The 18524-nt window shown below is 45.6% G+C and overlaps 1 protein-coding gene across 1 annotated transcript in view; it reads right to left on the reverse strand.

Annotated features, from left to right (window-relative positions):
• Positions 1-9921, reverse strand: part of COLEC12 (collectin subfamily member 12) — a 185262-nt gene extending 175341 nt beyond the window's left edge. Inside the window, 1 exon segment of the mRNA NM_001101843.1 lies at positions 9777-9921. Coding sequence (NP_001095313.1) covers positions 9777-9783 — 7 coding nt within the window. The 5' untranslated portion in view covers positions 9784-9921.
• Positions 9922-18524: the final 8603 nt, after the last annotated feature.

The following is an 18524-nucleotide window of genomic DNA, read 5'->3' on the forward strand; positions in this document are numbered from 1 at the left end:
GCCATAGGAGGGAGGAGGCAAGGTCAGCTGTCCCCAGTGCCTGAGCATCTGAGAGGGCAAAAGGCTACCCCAAGACCCACATGGCTGGCAGATGGGTTTGAGGAAGACAAATAGCCTGATCTCATGGGCAAGGTTATATTTTGTTCTCAAAACCCTTTCCTCACACTCAGTGGACCCAGGCTAAGTGCAGCCCAGATTTTCTTTTCTTTTATAAAAGTCATCTTATTTATTATTTATTTAGGCCATCCCTCGCCACATGTGAATTGACGGCTTTCAAATTGTGGTGCCAGAGAAGACTCTTGAGAGTCCCTTGGACTGCAAAGAGATCAAACTAGTCAATCCTAAAGGAAATCAACCCTGAATATTCACTGGAAGGACTGATACTGAAGTTGAAGCTCCAATACTTCAGCCACCTGATGTGAAGAGCTGACTCATTGGGAAAGACCTTGATGCTGGGAAAGACTGAAGGCACAAGGAGAAGGGGCAGCAGAGGATGAGATGGTTGGATGGCATCACTGACTCAATGCACATGAATTTGAGCAAACTCAGGAAGATAGCAGAGGACAGGGAAGGCTGGCGGGCTGCAGTCCATGAGGTCATGAAGAGTCGGACACAACTTAGGGACTGAATAACATCAACAACTGTGGCATGTGAGATCTTAGTTCCCTAACCAGGGATCAAACCCTCACTGCCTGCATTGGAAGCTTGGAGCCTTAACCCCTGGGTGGCCAGGGAAGCCCCCCAGATTTTCTCTGCAGTCTCAGGGGCCTGCAGAGGTGATGGGTTCAAATAAGGATATTCCCTCTCGAGGATCTAGTCACCTTTGCAACCTGCCACTTCTCAAAATCTGTCTCTGACATAATCTATGTCATGCAATTGCTACACTTTGACATGAGCAAGGATTTTGTTAAGATTTAAGGCCTCTCAGTTCTGCAATGGCCAGAACTCAATCCCTGCTTCTGACAGCAGTTAGCCTGCAGGGAAGAAGAAACCTTAACATCCTAAATAACAAAATGTGTTTAATTGAAGATTTATGTCTACAAGCACGTACTTTCTCGGCTGACACAGATGTACTACAGCATTTTTATTGCAATACCTACAGGCCACATGTCTTTTGCTTGTCTGTTTCAAAATATGATTTTTATTTACTTTATTTACTTTCCTTGGTAATTGGCACAGAGCCATGCTGGCCAGAGGTTTCGTGATGGAGAACACTGAACAGAATTCTTGCTGACATTCTTTGAGCATCACTGATTTCAGAGTGCCATGAGTTCAAGTGAAATTTAGTTTAGTTGGCTTGGGGAACTGAGAGTCATACATATTAATATGTTCCAATCAATCTGTGGACCAAGTTGTGCAATATCCCCATGGTTAGAATTTACCTCTCCTTGCCCTGCACCCGCTCTGTATCAGTGTGACGGCAATTGTCTCCATCTGTCTTACATTCCTGTTCTGGTTTTGACTTCCCGCAGATGGAAAGCCCTCTAAAAACGGGACAGTTATCACGTTGTCCCCTCAGCAGCTAGCACATCTGTGGCATATTACAGAAACTCAGGTGGCGCTAGTGGTAAAGAATTCACTTGCCAATTTAGGAGATGTAGGAGACGTAAGAGATGCGTGTTTGATCCTTGGGTTGGGAAGATCCCCTGGAGGAGGGCATGGCAACCCACTCCAGTATTCTTGCCTGGAGAATCCCATGGACAGAGGAGCCTGGCAGGCTGCAGTCCAAAGGGTTGCAAAGAGTCAGACATGACTGTAAGTGACTCAGCACACACAGACACACATCTTATTAATATAAACCCCAAATATTGATCTAGTCCAGATTGTGATACAACTATATTGGGATGATGAGGGGCATCAGGAGGTATCCGTGATAGTAGTCAGGTGGAGGTGAAGGGTAGGAGAACTAAATCCTCATTTGCTATAAAGGGAAGTCAATATATAACACCCAGAACCAAAATAATAACAATAATAATTAAAATAATAAAAATGACTCTTTGAGACCCCATGGGCTGTAGCCCGCCAGGCTCCTCTGTCCATGGGATTTCCCAGGCAAGAATACTGGAGTGGGTTGCCATTTCCTTCTCTGGGGATCTTCCCAACCCAGGGATCAAACCTGCATCTCCTGTATTGCAGGAGGATTCTTTACTGCCTGGGAAGCCCAGTGAAAATGAAGACTGCCATAAACATGTCACTTAAGGACATGGGGCTATAGGAGCTTGTCCACATTAAGAACTGCCAACAACTCTTTCCATCCCTCCAAGTGAAAGTTCATGTCCACTCTCTTGAATTTGGGAGGACTTTGTGACTCGCTGTGGCCAATGGAATTCGCCAGAAGTAGCAGTGGGTGACCTTGGGGCCTAGGTCTTCTCCAAGATCTCTGCTATCAGCTTCTGTTCTCACCCCCTAGGCAGTTGGCTGCCTTGGGAAATATCCAGGCACCTTGCTGGACCAGAGGTGACCTGGCGAGAGGGGATCCCTGGGGAATGAGAGACTGTGATGGGGAGGGGAGAGCCCGGCCAGGCCTTGGCCCTTCCAGCTCCCCAGGATGCTCTAGCCCAATCAACACCTCAGGAGGCAGAGACCAGCCTGAATCGCAGGGTCGTGAGCGAATAAACAGCTGTTATTTGAAGCGACAGAGCTTGGGGATTCTGTCTTCTAGGCATCGGTAGAGAAGCCAAAATCAAATGCAAAAAACGTTCTCAGGAGGTTGCCTCTGGGGACTGGAAAACGATAAAATGAAGTGGGCTGGGCAGGAAATTGCTGTTTTTCATAATAAATAGGATGTTCTTTGACTCTCTAAACTATGTGCATCTCTAACTTTGATAAACAAAAAAAAAAAAAAAGAAAGAGAACAAAAATCAAGCAAACAAAACAAGGAAATGTGTAGGGAAGATAAAAGTCAGGTAAACTGAAAAAAAGCCCACCAGTTCAACAGATGCTGACGACTGGAAAAGATCCCCTGGTCCAAAGAGCCGGCACGCAGAGTTCATCCTGGAGCAACCGCACAGATCTGGGCTCGCAGCCTTCATGGCTGCACTGGGTAGCTTCTGGCAAATGCCATGTTGATCAGAACAAGTTCAGGCACTTTCAGGAGGCAGGTTGAAGGACCGTGGACAGAGGCAAGGCTGAATGCAAACTTATCCTCCGAGCTGGGCTCAGCGCTGCCATTCACCCTGTCCTGTCTCCACCCTGAGACAGGAGCCCCAGCTCCTTAAGTAGCATCATCACCACTAGAACAGAACAGCATGGTCCCCCGGGCTCTCAAGATCTTTAACTGCTTCCAAACCAGTCAGCAAGCACCATTCCTGCAAGTTGGTCTTGTGTGTCCCACCACCCACCTACGATGGCTGGCCCAGTGGGGGAGGAGGAGAGGAGGACCCCTGAGGCCAAATACCCAGCACCCACTGGCCCCTGGAGTCCACAGCCAGCCTCCACTGGCCACTGCTCTACGGGAGTGGCTTTCATGCAGGCATTTGTGAGAACCATGGCCTCAACAGAGTGTCACCTGGGTTGCAAAATATTTTGGGTATCCCCTTGGATACTGGCAGGCAGATTCTTTACCGCTGAGCCACCAAGGAAACCCGTTATCACTTGATTAACTTAACATAAATGGTTCATAATTGGCAATTACATTCCTGCCTGGAATAAGCAGCAAGTCACAATTATACAGTGTTCTAAAACCTAAAATATCTTGAGTTCTCCTTAAGTGCAAGACACCACTCTAAACAACTGAGCTAAACTAACCTATATAATCCTCAAAAAATAGAAAAAAATGGTATCCAGTATATGTCATTATTATCCCCCCGCTTGACAGATGAGGAAACTGAGGGGCCCAGGAGGTTAACAAGTATCATGTGGTCAGCAGGCCCTCTGGTTTCAGAGCCCACACTCCTCACCACATTGAAATCGTCAGGTTCCACTCCTGGGAACACTATGTATAATTACATTTTTTGAGATAGGCATATTTTAAAGTATCAATATATATTAATACTTTGGATTATAAATTTAGAATATAAATTTGGATATTTTGCCTTCGAATAATGTCATATATACATATATCAGCTACTTTCCAAACATTTCTATGTCATAACTAAGTGACTTAGGCCTCAGAAGTGCAGATATTTTCACAAACCAATGACGTTAGTTTTTGCACGCAGAATGTCAAATGTCCGACCTCTTAGGCAAGTGTATATGACTTCACAAAACAAAGAATTTTCATCCCAAATGACTCAGGAAGGATGTCATATTTAATATGTCCAATTCCAATAAATAAATTAATTTTTAATCTCCCATGTTGAAAAACATCTTTCCTTAATAATTTTTAAGAGTATCGATGGACTGTGATAAATTCAAGGGTTAAGAAAGCTCCTGGACTCTCTTTGGAATTTTAATTTGGGATTACTCATTTCTGCTTTCACTGCTATATAATTTTGAAGGTTCCTTAAGCAATCAGCAGGACCTGTTCAGGGTACTATTTTGGTTTGGGCCCTTTAAATATCATTCACTTAAATAGAAATCAAATTACTGCTTGATTGAATAGTTGCCTTCCCCAAGCTTTGGATGACTGGTGTGATTAGAAACCATGCTATCAGTAGTAAAGAGTGAAGGTTCTATGAGGAATGTCAATACCTTCCTATCCTTTGTTAAGGTGTTTATTCATTGTTATTATCATCATCATCATCATTATTATTGCTGATCATTGGTGGTTAAGTCTGTTCCTGAAAAGCAATTCTGACTATGCTAACTGTCTGAAGGCAAACCTGTCAGCAAGACAGCACAGGGGCTGTTTGCAGAGTCAATGACTTCAGCAAGCCATTCACACTCATTCAATCAGTCACAAGAAAACCTCCCAGCAGATAAATTCTACAAAGGGCAGCAACCCTGGAATGTGCCTTATCTCTGCAGGAGCTCTAGCCTAGAGAGGTTCCTCCAGTGACTGGCTGAAGAGCACAGCAGTTTCTTCAGACCTTTGATGCCAAGTTATTAAGGTCTAAGGCCAGACAGGAGGGGACCTCTTCTACTCTGCTCTCTCAGCATTTATGGACTGTGGCACACGGTAGGGACTTAACAAATGTTTTAATAAGTCCCCAGCATTTATCTTCCCACTCACAACCCAGTTCCCTGCCTCCAGGGCATAGATAGGAATTCCAGAATCTGAGAGAGCCTGTGCCTTCAGAATGGCATAAGAGCAAAAGATGGAAAGGCAGAACCAGACTGGTTATAGCTGACTCGCGGTGAGGGTAGACGCTTTTCACAGATGATCACCTAAGTGACCTACAACACTGTCCCCTGACCCCCAACTGCCCGATTCTTTTCACTCTGATTTGCCCCTCAAAAGGAGAAAGGCTACACTCTGCCATTATTCTGGGCTCCTTGTGCGTGTGTGCTAAGTTGCTTCAGTTGTGTCCGACTATTTATGACCCTGTGGACTACAGCCCGACAGGCTCCTCTGTCCATGGGAAGAAAACGAATGGATTGCCATGCCCTTCTCCAGGGAATCTTCCCAACCCAGGGATCGAACCTGCGTCTTTTATGTCTTCTGCATTGGCAGACAGGTTCTTTACCACTAGTGCCATCTGGAAAGCCCTCCCAGCACCTAACCACTTTTTCCCTTAGTGGGAAGACATGAATCGGACTTCCTCCTAAGAGATCACTCACATGCTAGGTTCGTTCGAGGAATAACATTTTTCTATCACTAAACTTTAAATGTCTATTTTCTCATTTGAAAACAAACACTTTGAAGGCCATTTAACTTACTTTAGACAGCAGCTGCATCAACGGTTTTGAAATAATGATTCAATAAAAATAAGTATGAATTCAGAAAATTAGAATTATGCTATTGCTTAGAAGTTATCATCTGCCAGCTTTTCTCATTCACACCATTATTGCTGAATGAGCCACAGGGTTGCGGTAGGGGTGAGGGTCAGGGGATGGGAACAATCTGGGAAAATTGCATAGGAGACCACTGGGAAGATATATACTTAGCAATAATTAAACCTCAGATTAGGAATGTCAAGCATCTTCAAACTAATGAAAAGTCAAAAGTGTAACTGGGTTGCAAATTTGTCTTCCAGAGGCAAAGAAGCCTCAATTCCCAAACAGTGAAAGGAAAAAGACCTCACTTTGTTTCCATTTTCCTGTAGAAAACATGATTCTTTCGATGTTAAAGCAGTCAGAACCTACACAAGTGTTTGCTTATCCCAGTTAAGGACAAGACATCTTAGACACCTGGAAAGCCAAGAGACTGCAGGTCTGGGAAAACAGGGAGTAGAAATACACTGCTTACTAGCACCTTTTAAAAGTATCATTGCCAGATAGCATTTCAGAAATGTTTACACACAAAAGCACAATTGGACACTAGGTTTTAATGGCACTGACATCCTCCCTGCATTAAATTAGAGCAGTGGTTTGAACCAATGTGGTCCTGTGAGCTGATGGTTGTTGCAGGCCATCTCTTAAGTAACAAGTGCTACTGCATTAAAACTCACCAATACTCCCAACTTCCAGAACTAGAAATGTGATTTCTTAATGACACACCTAACTCTAGAGGAGTCAGATTCCTTCATAAAGAGTGTGAATATTAAAAACCATGAAATTTATGGTGTAATACAGCTAATTGAAAATGTAATTAGAAATAAATTAAAACCAACTTCATGTTTTAATCACTGTGGAACACTTAAAGTATTCCAGCAACAGGGCAAGTAATTTTCTTCTGGAAAATGTATAATGATGTCATTATTTTTTTACTTGGGACTCCAGAGAAGGAAGAAATATTAAAAGAGACAGATATTTGCTGAACGCAACAGATAGGTGGTGCTGTGGTTCACCGAAGCCTTGGAATTAGACTCCAAAGGCCTGGGTTTTTACAAAGGCTATATCCCAAGTTTAAAAATCACAATTAGAAAGTCAAATAAGTGCCTTGAAAAGGCATCTGACTTGCATAGTAGCTGAATTTTTGCCTTGACAAATAAACTTCTGTAGTTTCTAAGATGTCCACTAATTTTCTATTTGGCTAAGGAATGTTTTGGGTTAACACTTCAATTTTAAGCATTTGCAAGGTCTGTCACAGACTTCTATCACTTACAGAAATCAAAGACTAATGCAACATTGGCTTAAACATAATGAGTTCATTGCTTTATGACATAATTACAAACCCAAGGAAAACTCTGTGTTGGTTACCTATGACAAATTGTCCAAATGATTCTACTTGGTAAAGGCAGCTTTCTTTTTTGGCTAAAAACACACTCTGCTTGGCTTCAGAAGGCTTGTGTCTGATTTCTTGGCTCCATCCCTTCCTGGCTGCTGCACCAGCTTTGAGTTCCTTGGCTACTTAATCGTCTGAGAATCACTTTTCTTCCAGTCCAGGGGTTCTATCTGGTGTTCTAGGTCTCTCCAAGACTCACAGGGAACCTGGCAAAGCTTGTTTTTAGATGCCGACTACCCTCCTTGTTGCTGGTTTCTATTTCTTCTGGACTGTTTCCATATCTATGGTGTAGGGGTTAAAATGCCTACTTTATAGGGCGTTTGAGAGGGTTCACTGACAAAGTGCTTGTAGAGGGTGGAGCATACTGGTGCACTTAGTAGGTACTGAAAAAACATTACTGTCTGCTACCTTTCCCACCTCACAAACCAGACAAACACAAATTCTATGGCAATTGTTGGTAAGCAAACCTCTCACAGAACATTTCGTTTTAAAAGAGGCCTTCAAAGTGACTAGCCTCCCCAGGAATTCAGCCCCTTAGTCCCCTTCACCTACTGAGGCAGAAGGTAAGTGGGGTGTTGAGGCAGTGCCCAGACCACAGAGGATAAGCAATGAGCCTTCTCCAAGCAGTGTGCTAGCTGGTCTAGAATGTAGTGTAAGTCATATATATATATATATATATATATAAAGTGTGTGTATATATATACACACACACTTCCCTGGTGACTGACTGTAAAGAATCCACCTATAACAGAGGAGACTCAGTTCAATCCCTGAGATAGGAAAAAACCCTGGAGAAGGGAATGGTTCCTTACTCTAGTATTTTTGCCTGGAGAATCCCATGGGCAGAGGAGCCTAGTGGGCTATAGTCCATGAGGTCGAAAAGAGTTGGACACAACAACTGAAGCAACTCAGCACACAGCATACATACATATAACCTGTAGGTATGTATTCCATTACAGATTTGAATTAACATTGAAAAAAATACCCAAACTGCAGTAACAGTCATTGACCCAGTCAAAAGCATAACTAGATTTTCAGGGTTTAGGAAGCCACATGGGAGCTGATGAAATGAGGAGCTGGCTTATCTTTCCAAAAGTTCAAAACCTCCTGGCCTCAGTGACCAGCAATGAGAAGATTAACTTCTGGCTAAAATGATGGTAACTGAGCACCAGAGGAAAGTTTAGCCGTGTGAACTCTTGCAATTCTGGGAAGATCCCTTAATCAGTGCTGGCTAAGGAAAGTGTGCCTTTCCTAGAATGTAAATAAGAGAAGAGAAACTGAGATGTAGAGAGAAGGAACGCACACACGCTGCGTTTTGAAATTCTGTTTTTTGTGTCTCTTGCTTTGTGTGTCTCTTGCATTACATCCTGTCTTCTGTGTCTCTGGCCCGGGGGCGGGACCCTTTCCACCTGGCGTTTTGTCCCCTTCCTTCCCAGGATCTCCAGAGAAGGACACAGAACTCCCTTGGAAGGAGAGCTAATTGGTAGGTCATTATCGCTCCGAACTGTTTAGCGTGATCTGCCTTGCAGGGAGCAACCGCTAGAGCCATAAGTTTCTTTCCAAGTCTGTAGGGCTCCCGAGGCGCGCGCCTGGATCAGCAACGCTTGCAAGTCAAAGAGGTCGCATCGCGCGTTTTCGGGCTGCTGGAAGCTCGGTCCTAGCGGTCAGATGGCGTCTCGAACCGAGCCCCCTCACTCAGGTCCGGCCAGCGCGGGGACCGAGCCGTGTTATCCTAACACAAATCCAGGATTCCAGTCTTGTGTAAACACCACGCCGGCCCATCTCCAAACGATACCTCTGCTGTGATTATCTCACATACAGATCGAGATTCTGTTGACAGATCTTCGTTTTCTACTCAACAGACGGCTTCCCTGCGAAGCACTTCTCCTCGCTAAAAGGTGCGATAGCATCTGACACTTCCTTAAACCCGCCTGCTGTGGACACCGCCCGGGGGACTGTGTCGCCCCTGATCACACGTGGGCACAGCTCCGCAGGCGGACACATGGAAGGGACGCGAAACCGAGGGCGGTGATTTTCCAGCCAGTGGGGCTGATGGAGAAAGATGCCAAATGCACTTCCCGAGCCAGCTGAACTCCGCGGGCACCTAATCATTGCCAGATGTGGGGAGGGCGCACCGAGAACATCCCCGAGTCCGGGAGAAAACACCCGTCGACTTCTCAGACGGGGAAGCGGCAACGGCGGGGAGGGAGAGGGACCTTGGAGAGAATGGGGCGTGCGACAGGGCGCAGAACGAACTAGGGGGGCCGAGGGTGGGGAGTGATGATGCCTCCACTCTCCTGAGCGTATTTTTTCAATTAAAAAGTTGGGAACTGGAATCCGTAAACAACGACTTGGGGCTTCAAACTACTTTGTTGAGACACAGTGGGGAGGGCAGTACTTGCCGGCTTCAAATGCCCAACCCCGAGGTCTCCGGCGGTATCCGACTCCCGAGCCCCGGGGACGTCCCCCGGGATGCGCGCACCAAATTCACCACCGGTTCTCCCCCGGGTCTCCACTCAGAGAAACTTGGCACCTCGCCCCCTCCCGCGCGCCCCGAAGCCCGCCCTACCTTTCATGGTGACCGAGGAGACGCACCGCCAGCCAGGGAGCTCCGCGCCGCCGAGGAAGTCCGCGCTGAGCAGCGGGTCAGTGCGCGCCCATGGCAGCCGCGCCGCGCGTCGGCCGTCTGTGCTCCAGCCCTGCCTCCCCGCTCGGCGCTCTGTGCCGCGGGGCCGCCTCGCGCGCCGCTCACCCCGGGCGGGAGGCGCCGCCGCCGCCAGCGCCCCTCCCCCTGGCCCGGCCGCCGGGGCGCGCGGGCCGCCGCGCCCACGCCCCCCTTGCGCCTTCCCGCGCCCAGCCCCGCCCGCGGGCCGGCCCCAGCCCCGGCCCCGGCCGCTTCCCCGCCCGCGCTCCCGGTGTTCCCTCTTTTTCGCGTTGGCTTGGAAGCGGGACGAAGACCGAGGAAAGCGGCTCACGGGGTGATCAAGTGCTCAGCCTCGGGGTGCACAGAACGTGCTGCCGCTGGGCTGGTTTTTAGACCTCGGGCTCCCCAGAGTGTGGGGCGAGCGGCCTGAGAGCAGCGGCGTCTCGGGGACGGCGTGGCTTGCTTGTCCCTTCCCCAAAGGGCTCTGGGCGCGGAGCGTTAGAGGATCGGACAGGGGAGAGAACGCCCCGAGGCCCAAAGTTTCCAAGTCCGCTCATTGATTCCCCGAAGGGGCCCAAGGGTCAGTGCTCACTGTCACCTGGGGAGAGCTGAGCTAAGTTCGAAGTCACCATTAGATGCTCTCCCTGCAGAGCTCGGAGCATGATTACAACTCTTAGACCTTCAAGAAGAGAGAGACTGAAAAACCCACCATACTCCCCGTGGTTGGAGAAGCCCCCCTTCCACCCACCGCCCCTGAAATGATCAGGTTGACTCCAGTTTTACTAGGAAAGGAGGCTGAGCTGTTGAGTGGCTTCATAATGAGTTCCTTTCGTTGTGGCCCATCAAGTCGCCCCACTGTTTATCTTTCCTTTTAGAAACCCTCCAAAGCAGACCCATTGCTCTATTGCTTTACTGCGTAAACTAAGTGGTGAGTGGAGTTGGAGGGGGCTGGGCGGCGCGGGTGGAAGCAGAGGAACTGTCTTCAAGCACGAAGAAATGAAAGATGACTCGCTCCCTTGTTAACACACCAAAAGCAAGGCAGTTCTGGCCGGGCAGTGGTTGCAGCTTCGCAGACTTCCTCAACTGAGGACTTGATAACACGGTGTAAGCCGCCCATTGATTCATTCTAAACAGGGAACTCTGCTCGAGTAAAAGGCAGTGCCCAGAAATGAACACATTCTAAAATATTTCACAGACTCTCCATTCCAGGAGCTTTCTATTTTGAACATTAGATTAAAACTTGCAAGTGACTGACAAAAAGACAAAACTGGAGATTTATTTTTCATATTTGGGGTCGATGCAACTGTAGGGTAACTGAAGATTACTTTAGAGATTTGCTTCAGCTCTCACCAAGGTACCTGACTTGTTTTGTACTTCCCATGAGAGTCCCTGAAGAGCCAAGAATATGGATTCTCAGCCCAGAGCTTACTATTAATAACTAATGATCGGATGGAATAAGCCCATCACTTTCTTTGAATCATAGTTTCTTTTTGGCCACAATATTTGAAATGAAAAAAAAAATCCTTTAAAAAACCTAAATTATAGCTACAATACCAAAACCACAGTCGAGAGAAGAAAAAATAGATAAATTGGATTTCATCAAAATTTAAATTTTTGTGCATCCCAGACACTATCTACAGAGTGAAAAGGCAACCCAGAGAATAAGAGAAAATGCTTGTCAACCGTGTATCTGAAAAGGGGTTAGTATCCAGAATATGTAAAGAACTCCAACGAGTCAATAACCAGAAAACAAACAACCAATTAAAAAATGGGCAAAGAACTCAAGTAGCTGTTTCTTCAGAGATGATATACAAATGGCCAATAAGCATATGGAATGATGCTCAACAATCACTAATCATTACAGAAATGCAAATTGAAACTATAGTGAGATACCACTTCACACTCAGTTAAGTTCAGTCGCTCAGTCGTGTCCAACTCTTTGCTACCCCATGGACTGCAACACGCCAGGCCTCCCGGTTCATCACCAACTCCTCGAGCTTACTCAAACTCATGTCCATTGAGTCAGTGATGCCATCCAACCATCTCATCCTCTGTCGTCCCCTTCTCCTCCTGCCCCCAATCCCTCCCAGCATCAGTCTTTTCCAGTGAGTCAACTCTTCACATGAGGTGGCCAAAGTATTGGAGTTTCAGCTTTAGCATTAGTCCTTCCAATGAACACCCAGGACTGATCTCCTTTAGAATGGACTGGTTGGATCTCCTTGCAGTCCAAGGGACTCTCAAGAGTCTTCTCCAATACCACAGTTCAAAAGCATCAATTCTTTGGCACTCAGCTTTCTTTATAGTCCAACTCTCACATTTATACATGACTACCGGAAAAACCACAGCCTTGACTAGACGGACCTTTGTTGGCAAACTAATGTCTCTGCTTTGTAATATGCTGTCTAGGTTGGTCATAACTTTTCTTCCAAGGAGTAAGCATCTTTTAATTTCATGGCTGCAGTCACCATCTGCAGTGATTTTGGAGCCCAGAAAAATAAAGTCTGCCGCTGTTTCTACTGTTTCCCCATCTATTTCCCATGAAGTGATGGGACCAGATGCCATGATCTTCGTTTTCTGAATGTTGAGCTTTAAGCCAACTTTTCACTCTTCTCTTTCACTTTCATCAAGAGGCTCTTTAGTTCTTCTTCACTTTCTGCCATAAGGGTGGTGTCATCTGCATATCTGAGGATCTCTCGGAAATCTTGATTCCAGCTTGTGCTTCATCCAGCCCAGTGTTTCTCATGATGTATTCTGCATATAAGTTAAATAAGCAGGGTGACAATATATAGCCTTGATGTACTCCTTTCCTTTTAGAACCAGTCTGTTGTTCCATGTCCAGTTCTTTCTGACCTGCATACAGATTTCTCAAGAGGTTAGGATGACTATTATAAAAAATTAAAATTTTTCAAAATACAGGAAACAAGGATTGGCAAAGATGTGGAGAAATTAGAACCCTTTTGCATTGGTGGCAGGAATGTAAATTGAGACAGCCACTGTGGAAAATGGCATGGTGGTTTCTCAAAAAGTTAAACATGAAATTACCATATGATCCAGCAAAAACTGGATAGATGCCCAAAAGGGTTGAAAGCAGTGACTCGGATATATTTGTACACCTGTGTTCCTTGCAGAATTATTCACAATAGCCAAAATGTAGAAGCAACAAAAGTGTCCATCAAAGGATGAATGGATAAAATAAAGGTGACACGTGCTAGCAATGGAATGTTGTTGTTCAATTGCCCAGTTATGTCCAACACTTTGCGACCCCATGGACTGCAGCACACCAGGCCTCCCTGTCCCTCAGCATCTCCCGAAGTTTGCCCAAGTTCACGTCCATTGCATCGGTGATGCCATCCAGCCATCTCATCCTCTGACACCCTCTTCTCCTTCTGCCCTCAATCTTTCCCAGCATCAGGAACTTTTCCAATGAGTCAGTTGTTTTGCATCAGATGACCAAAAGACTGAAATTTCAGTTTCAGCATCAGTCCTTCTGATAAGTATTCAGTGTTGATGTCCCTTAAGATTGAATGGTTTGATCTCCTTGCTGTCCAAGGGACTCTCAGGAGTCTTCTCTAACATCATGGACCACTGCCTTGTCATGGTGAAGGAGCTTGTGTAACTCGATGAAACTATGAGCCATGCTGTGTAGGGTCACCCAAGACAGGTCATAGCAGAGAGTTCTGACAAAATGTGATCCGCTGGAGGAGGGAATGGCAAAGCACCCCAGTAAACTTGCTGGAGAACCTCACGAACTATATAAAAGGACAATGAAATATTTTACAGATTTAAAAAGGAAGGAAATTCTTTTTTAAAATGTTTATTTGGCTGCACCATGTCTTAGTTTTGGCATGCAGAATATTTATTTGTGCGTGAAACCTTAGATCCCTAACCAGGGATTGAACCTAGGCCCCCTGCATTGGGAGCATGGAGTCTTAGCCACTGGACCACCAGGGAAGTCCCAAAACGGAAGGAAATTCTGACACATGGATAAACCTTGAGGGCATTCATGCTTAATTGCTCAGTCGTGTCCAGCTCTTTGTGACTCCATGGACTGTAGCCTGCCAGACTCCTCTATCCATGTGGATTCTCCAGGCAAGAATACTGGAGTGGGTTGCCATGCCCTCTTGTAGGGGATCTTCCTGACCCAGGGGTTGAACTCAGGTCTCCCACATCGCAGAGATTCTTTACTGTCTGAGCCACCAGGGAAGCCCTTGAGGGCATTATGCTAAGTAAAATAAGCTAGTCACAAAAGGACAAATACTGTATGATTCCACCTGTATGAGGTACCCAGAGGAGTAGAATCATGGAGACATGATTGGTGGTGGTGGAATGATTAATAGAATGGTGGTTTCCAGAAGGAGCTGGTGGGAGGGGATGGGGAGTAACTGTTTAGTGGGGAAAGAATTTCAGCTTTGAAGATGTTAACCATTCTGGAGATGGATGGTGGTGATGGTTGTGCAATAACATGGATATACTTAATGCCACTGAACTGAACACCTAGAAAGGGTTAGAATGGTAAGGTTTATATTATGTTTGGGCTTCCCTGGTGGCTCAGACGGTAAAGAATCTGCCAGCAATGCAGGAGACCCAGGTGCCATCTCTGGGTTACGGAATGGTTAACCACTCCAGTATTCTTGTCTGGAGAATCACGTGGCCGGGCTACCATCCATGGGGTCACAAAAAGTTGGACAGGACTGAGTGACTAAGCACACACATATTATGTGTATCTTACCACACACACCACACCCACACACACACACCACACACCCTAACAGAAGAATTATGAGGCTGGGGGAAAAAAAAAACTCAAAACCTGTTAGCTACAGTGGACTGGACTCACAGACCTGCTGATGAGAAAGCAAGCTCAGCAACTCTTTAGGAGACAGTTCTAAGAAACACTCCTACAGGATGGCCTCTTGCCTCCAGCCCTGCCACCTTCAGCATCAAGAGCTGATTGGGCCACTGAAGGTGGGTCCCAAAGGTGGGTCCCCAGCCTGGTACCTCCTCTGAGCCCCACTCTGAAGGATACAGGGGCTGAGCATTGTGGTCACATGCAGATCATCCACTGACAAAGATTTCTCTGTTCAAGAGCTCTGGGAGGAGTTGAGGAGGGGCTCAGGAGAGAAGAGATAAACCCAGAAGAGAAGGATGTTGTGGTAAGAAAGGACATTGGTGAAGGTGCCTTGCACTCCTCAGCAAAAATGGTCTGCAGGGCTGACGCTCAAACTCAAGCCTCCATGCTCCAATAGCAGCAGCCCTGTCCTGCGGTCGCATGACCTGTATTACCATAGAACAGGAATCGTCTCACTTCATCCTCACCCCAGCCCTGTGCTAGTATTGCCTTTTTGTTTTCACATGTTTTATTTTTCAGCCGTAGGTATACGTATGTCTCCTCCCTCCTGAACCTCCTTCCCGCCATGATTACTCAGTTAAGTTTAGTTCAGTGGTTCAGTCATGTCTGACTCTTTGCGACCCCATGAATCGCAGCACGCCAGGCCTCCTTGTCCATCACCAACTCCTGGAGTTCACTCAGACTCACGTCCATCGAGTCAGTGATGCCATCCAGCCATCTCATCCTCTGTTGTCCTCTTCTCCTCCTGCCCCCAATCACTGCCAGCATCAGGGTCTTTTCCAATGAGTCAACTCTTTGCATGAGGTGGCCAAAGTATTGGAGTTTCAGCTTTAGCATCAGTCCTTCCAATGAACCCCAGGACTGATCTCCTTCAGAATGGACTGGTTGGATCTCCTTGCAGTCCAAGGGACTCTCAAGAGTCTTCTCCAACACCACAGTTCAAAAGCATCAATTCTTCAGTGCTCAGCTTTCTTCACAGTCCATCTCTGACATCCATACATGACCACTGGAAAAACAATAGCCTTGACTAGACGGACCTTTGTTGACAAAGTAATGTCTCTTGTTTTCAATATGCTGTCTAGCTTGGTCATAACTTTCCTTCCAAGAAGTAAGTATCTTTTAATTTCATGGCTGCAATCACCATCTGCAGTGATTTTGGAGCCCAAAAAAATAAAGTGTGACCCTGTTTCCACTGTTTCCTCATCTATTTCCATGAAGTGATGGGACCAGATGCCATGATCTTCGTTTTCTGAATGTTGAGCTTTAAGCCAACTTTTTCACTCTCCTCTTTCACCTTCATCAAGAGGCTTTTTAGTTCCTCTTCACTTTCTGCCATAAGAGTGGTGTCATCTGCATATCTGAGGTTATTGATATTTCTCCCAGCAATCTTGATTCCAGCTTGTGCTTCTTCCAGCCCAGCGTTTCTCATGATGTACTCTGCATAGAAGTTAAATAAGCAGGGTGACAATATACAGCCTTGACGTACTCCTTTTCCTATTTGGAACCAGGCTGTTGTTCCCTGTCCAGTTCTAACTGTTGCTTCCTGACCTGCATATAGGTTTCTCAAGAGGCAGGTCAGATGGTCCGGTATTCCTATCTCATTCAAAATTTTCCACAGTTTATTGTGATCCACACAGTCAAAGGCTTTGGCATAGTCAATAAAGCAGAAATACATGTTTTTCTCGAACTCTCTTGCCTTTTCCATGATCCAGCGGATGTTGGCAATTTGATCTCTGGTTCCTCTGCCTTTTCTAAAACCAGCTTGAACATCAGGAAGTTCACGGTTCACATATTGCTAAAGCCTGGCTTGGAGAATTTTGAGCATTAATTTACTAACGTGTGAGATGAGTGCAATTGTATGGTAGTTTAAGCATTCTTTGGCATTGCCTTTCTTTGGGATTGGAATGAACACTGACCTTTTCCAGTCCTGTGGCCACTGCTGAGTTTTCCAAATTTGCTGGCATAGTGAGTGCAGCACTTTCACAGTATCATCTTTTAGGATTTGAAATAGCTCAACTGGAATTTCATCACCTCCACTAGCTTTGTTCGTAGTGATGCTTTCTAAGGCCCACTTGACTTCACATTCCAGGATGTCTGGCTCTAGGTCAGTGATCACACCATCGTGATCCTGAAGATCTTTTTTGTTCAGTTCTTCTGTGTATTCTTGCCACCTCTTCTTAATATCTTCTGCTTCTGTTAGGTCCATACCATTTGTGTCCTTTATCAAGCCCATCTTTGCATGAAATGTTCCCTTGGTATCTCTAATTTTCTTGAAGAGCTCTCTAGTCTTTCCCATTCTGTTGTTTTCCTCTATTTCTTTGCATTGATTGCTGAAGAAGGCTTTCTTATCTCTCCTTGCTATTCTTTGGAACTCTGCATTCAGATGCTTTTATCTTTCCCTTTCTCCTTTGCTTTTCGCTTTTCTTCTTTCCACAGCTATTTGTAAGGCCTCCTCAGACAGCCATTTTGCTTTTTTTCATTTCTTTTTCTTGGGGATGATCTTGATCCCTGTCTCCTGTACAATGTCACGAACCTCTGTCCATAGTTCATCAGGCACTCTATCTATCAGATCTAGTCCCTAAATCTATTTCTCACTTCCACTGTATACTCATAAAGGATTTGATTTAGGTCATACCTGAATGGTCTAGTGGTCTTCCCTACTTTCTTCAAGTCTGAATTTGGCAATAAGGAGTTCATGATCTGAGCCACAGTCAGCTCCCAGTCTTGTTTTTGCTGATTGTATAGAGCTTCTCCATCTTTGGCTGCAAAGAATATAATCAATCTGATTTTGGTGTTGACCATATGGTGATGTCCATGTGTAAAGTCTTCTCTTGTGTTGTTGGAAGAAGGTGTTTGCTATGACCAGTGCGTTCTCTTGGCAAAACTCTGTTAGCCTTTGCCCTGCTTCATTCCATATTCCAAGGCCAAATTTGCCTGTTACTCCAGGTGTTTCTTGACTTCCTACTTTTGCATTCCAGTCCCCTATAATGAAAAGGACATCTTTTCTGAGTGTGAGTTCTAAAAGGTCTTGTAGGTCTTCATAGAACCGTTCAGCTTCAGCTTCTTCAGCGTTACTGGTTGAGGCATAGGCTTGGATTACCATGATATTGAATGGTTTGCCTTGGAAACGAACAGAGATCATTCTGTAGTTTTTGAGATTGCATATTAGAGAAATGCAAATCAAGACTACCATGAGATATCACTTCACACTGATGAGAATGGCCATCATCAAAAAATCTACAAGCAATAAATGCTGGAGAGGCTATGGAGAAAAGGGAACTCTGTTGCACTGTTCAAGGGAATATAAATTAGTATTGCCTTTTTACTGATGAAAAAGCCATTCATTACTCTTCCCCCCTCCCTTTTCCTTAACTTTTCATCCTTACCAAGCATTGCTTCTTCCTTCAAAATATATCTCACAAAATTCGCTTCTCTCTATCTCCCCTGCATTCCAGGTTCAGTTCAGTTCAGTTCAGACACTCAGTCGTGTCCAACTTTTTGCAACCCCATGGACCGAAGGTTGTGCCAGGCCTCCCTGTCCATCACCAACTCCCAGAGTTGACTCAAACTTGTGTCCATTGAGTTGGTGATGCCATCCAACCATCTCATCCTCTGTCGTCCCCTTCTCCTCCTGCCTTCAATCTTGTCCAGCATCAGTGTCTTTTCCAATGAGTTAGTTCTTCACAGCAGGTGTCCATAGTATTGGAGTTTCAGCTTCAACATCAGTCCTTCAAATGAATATTCAGGACTGATCTCCTTTAGGATGGACTGGTTGGATCTCCTTGCAGTCCAAGGGACTCTCAAGAGTCTTCTCCAGCACCACA

This window comes from Bos taurus, chromosome 24, assembly GCF_002263795.3.
Source record: "Bos taurus isolate L1 Dominette 01449 registration number 42190680 breed Hereford chromosome 24, ARS-UCD2.0, whole genome shotgun sequence".
NCBI classification, from domain to species: domain Eukaryota; kingdom Metazoa; phylum Chordata; class Mammalia; order Artiodactyla; family Bovidae; genus Bos; species Bos taurus.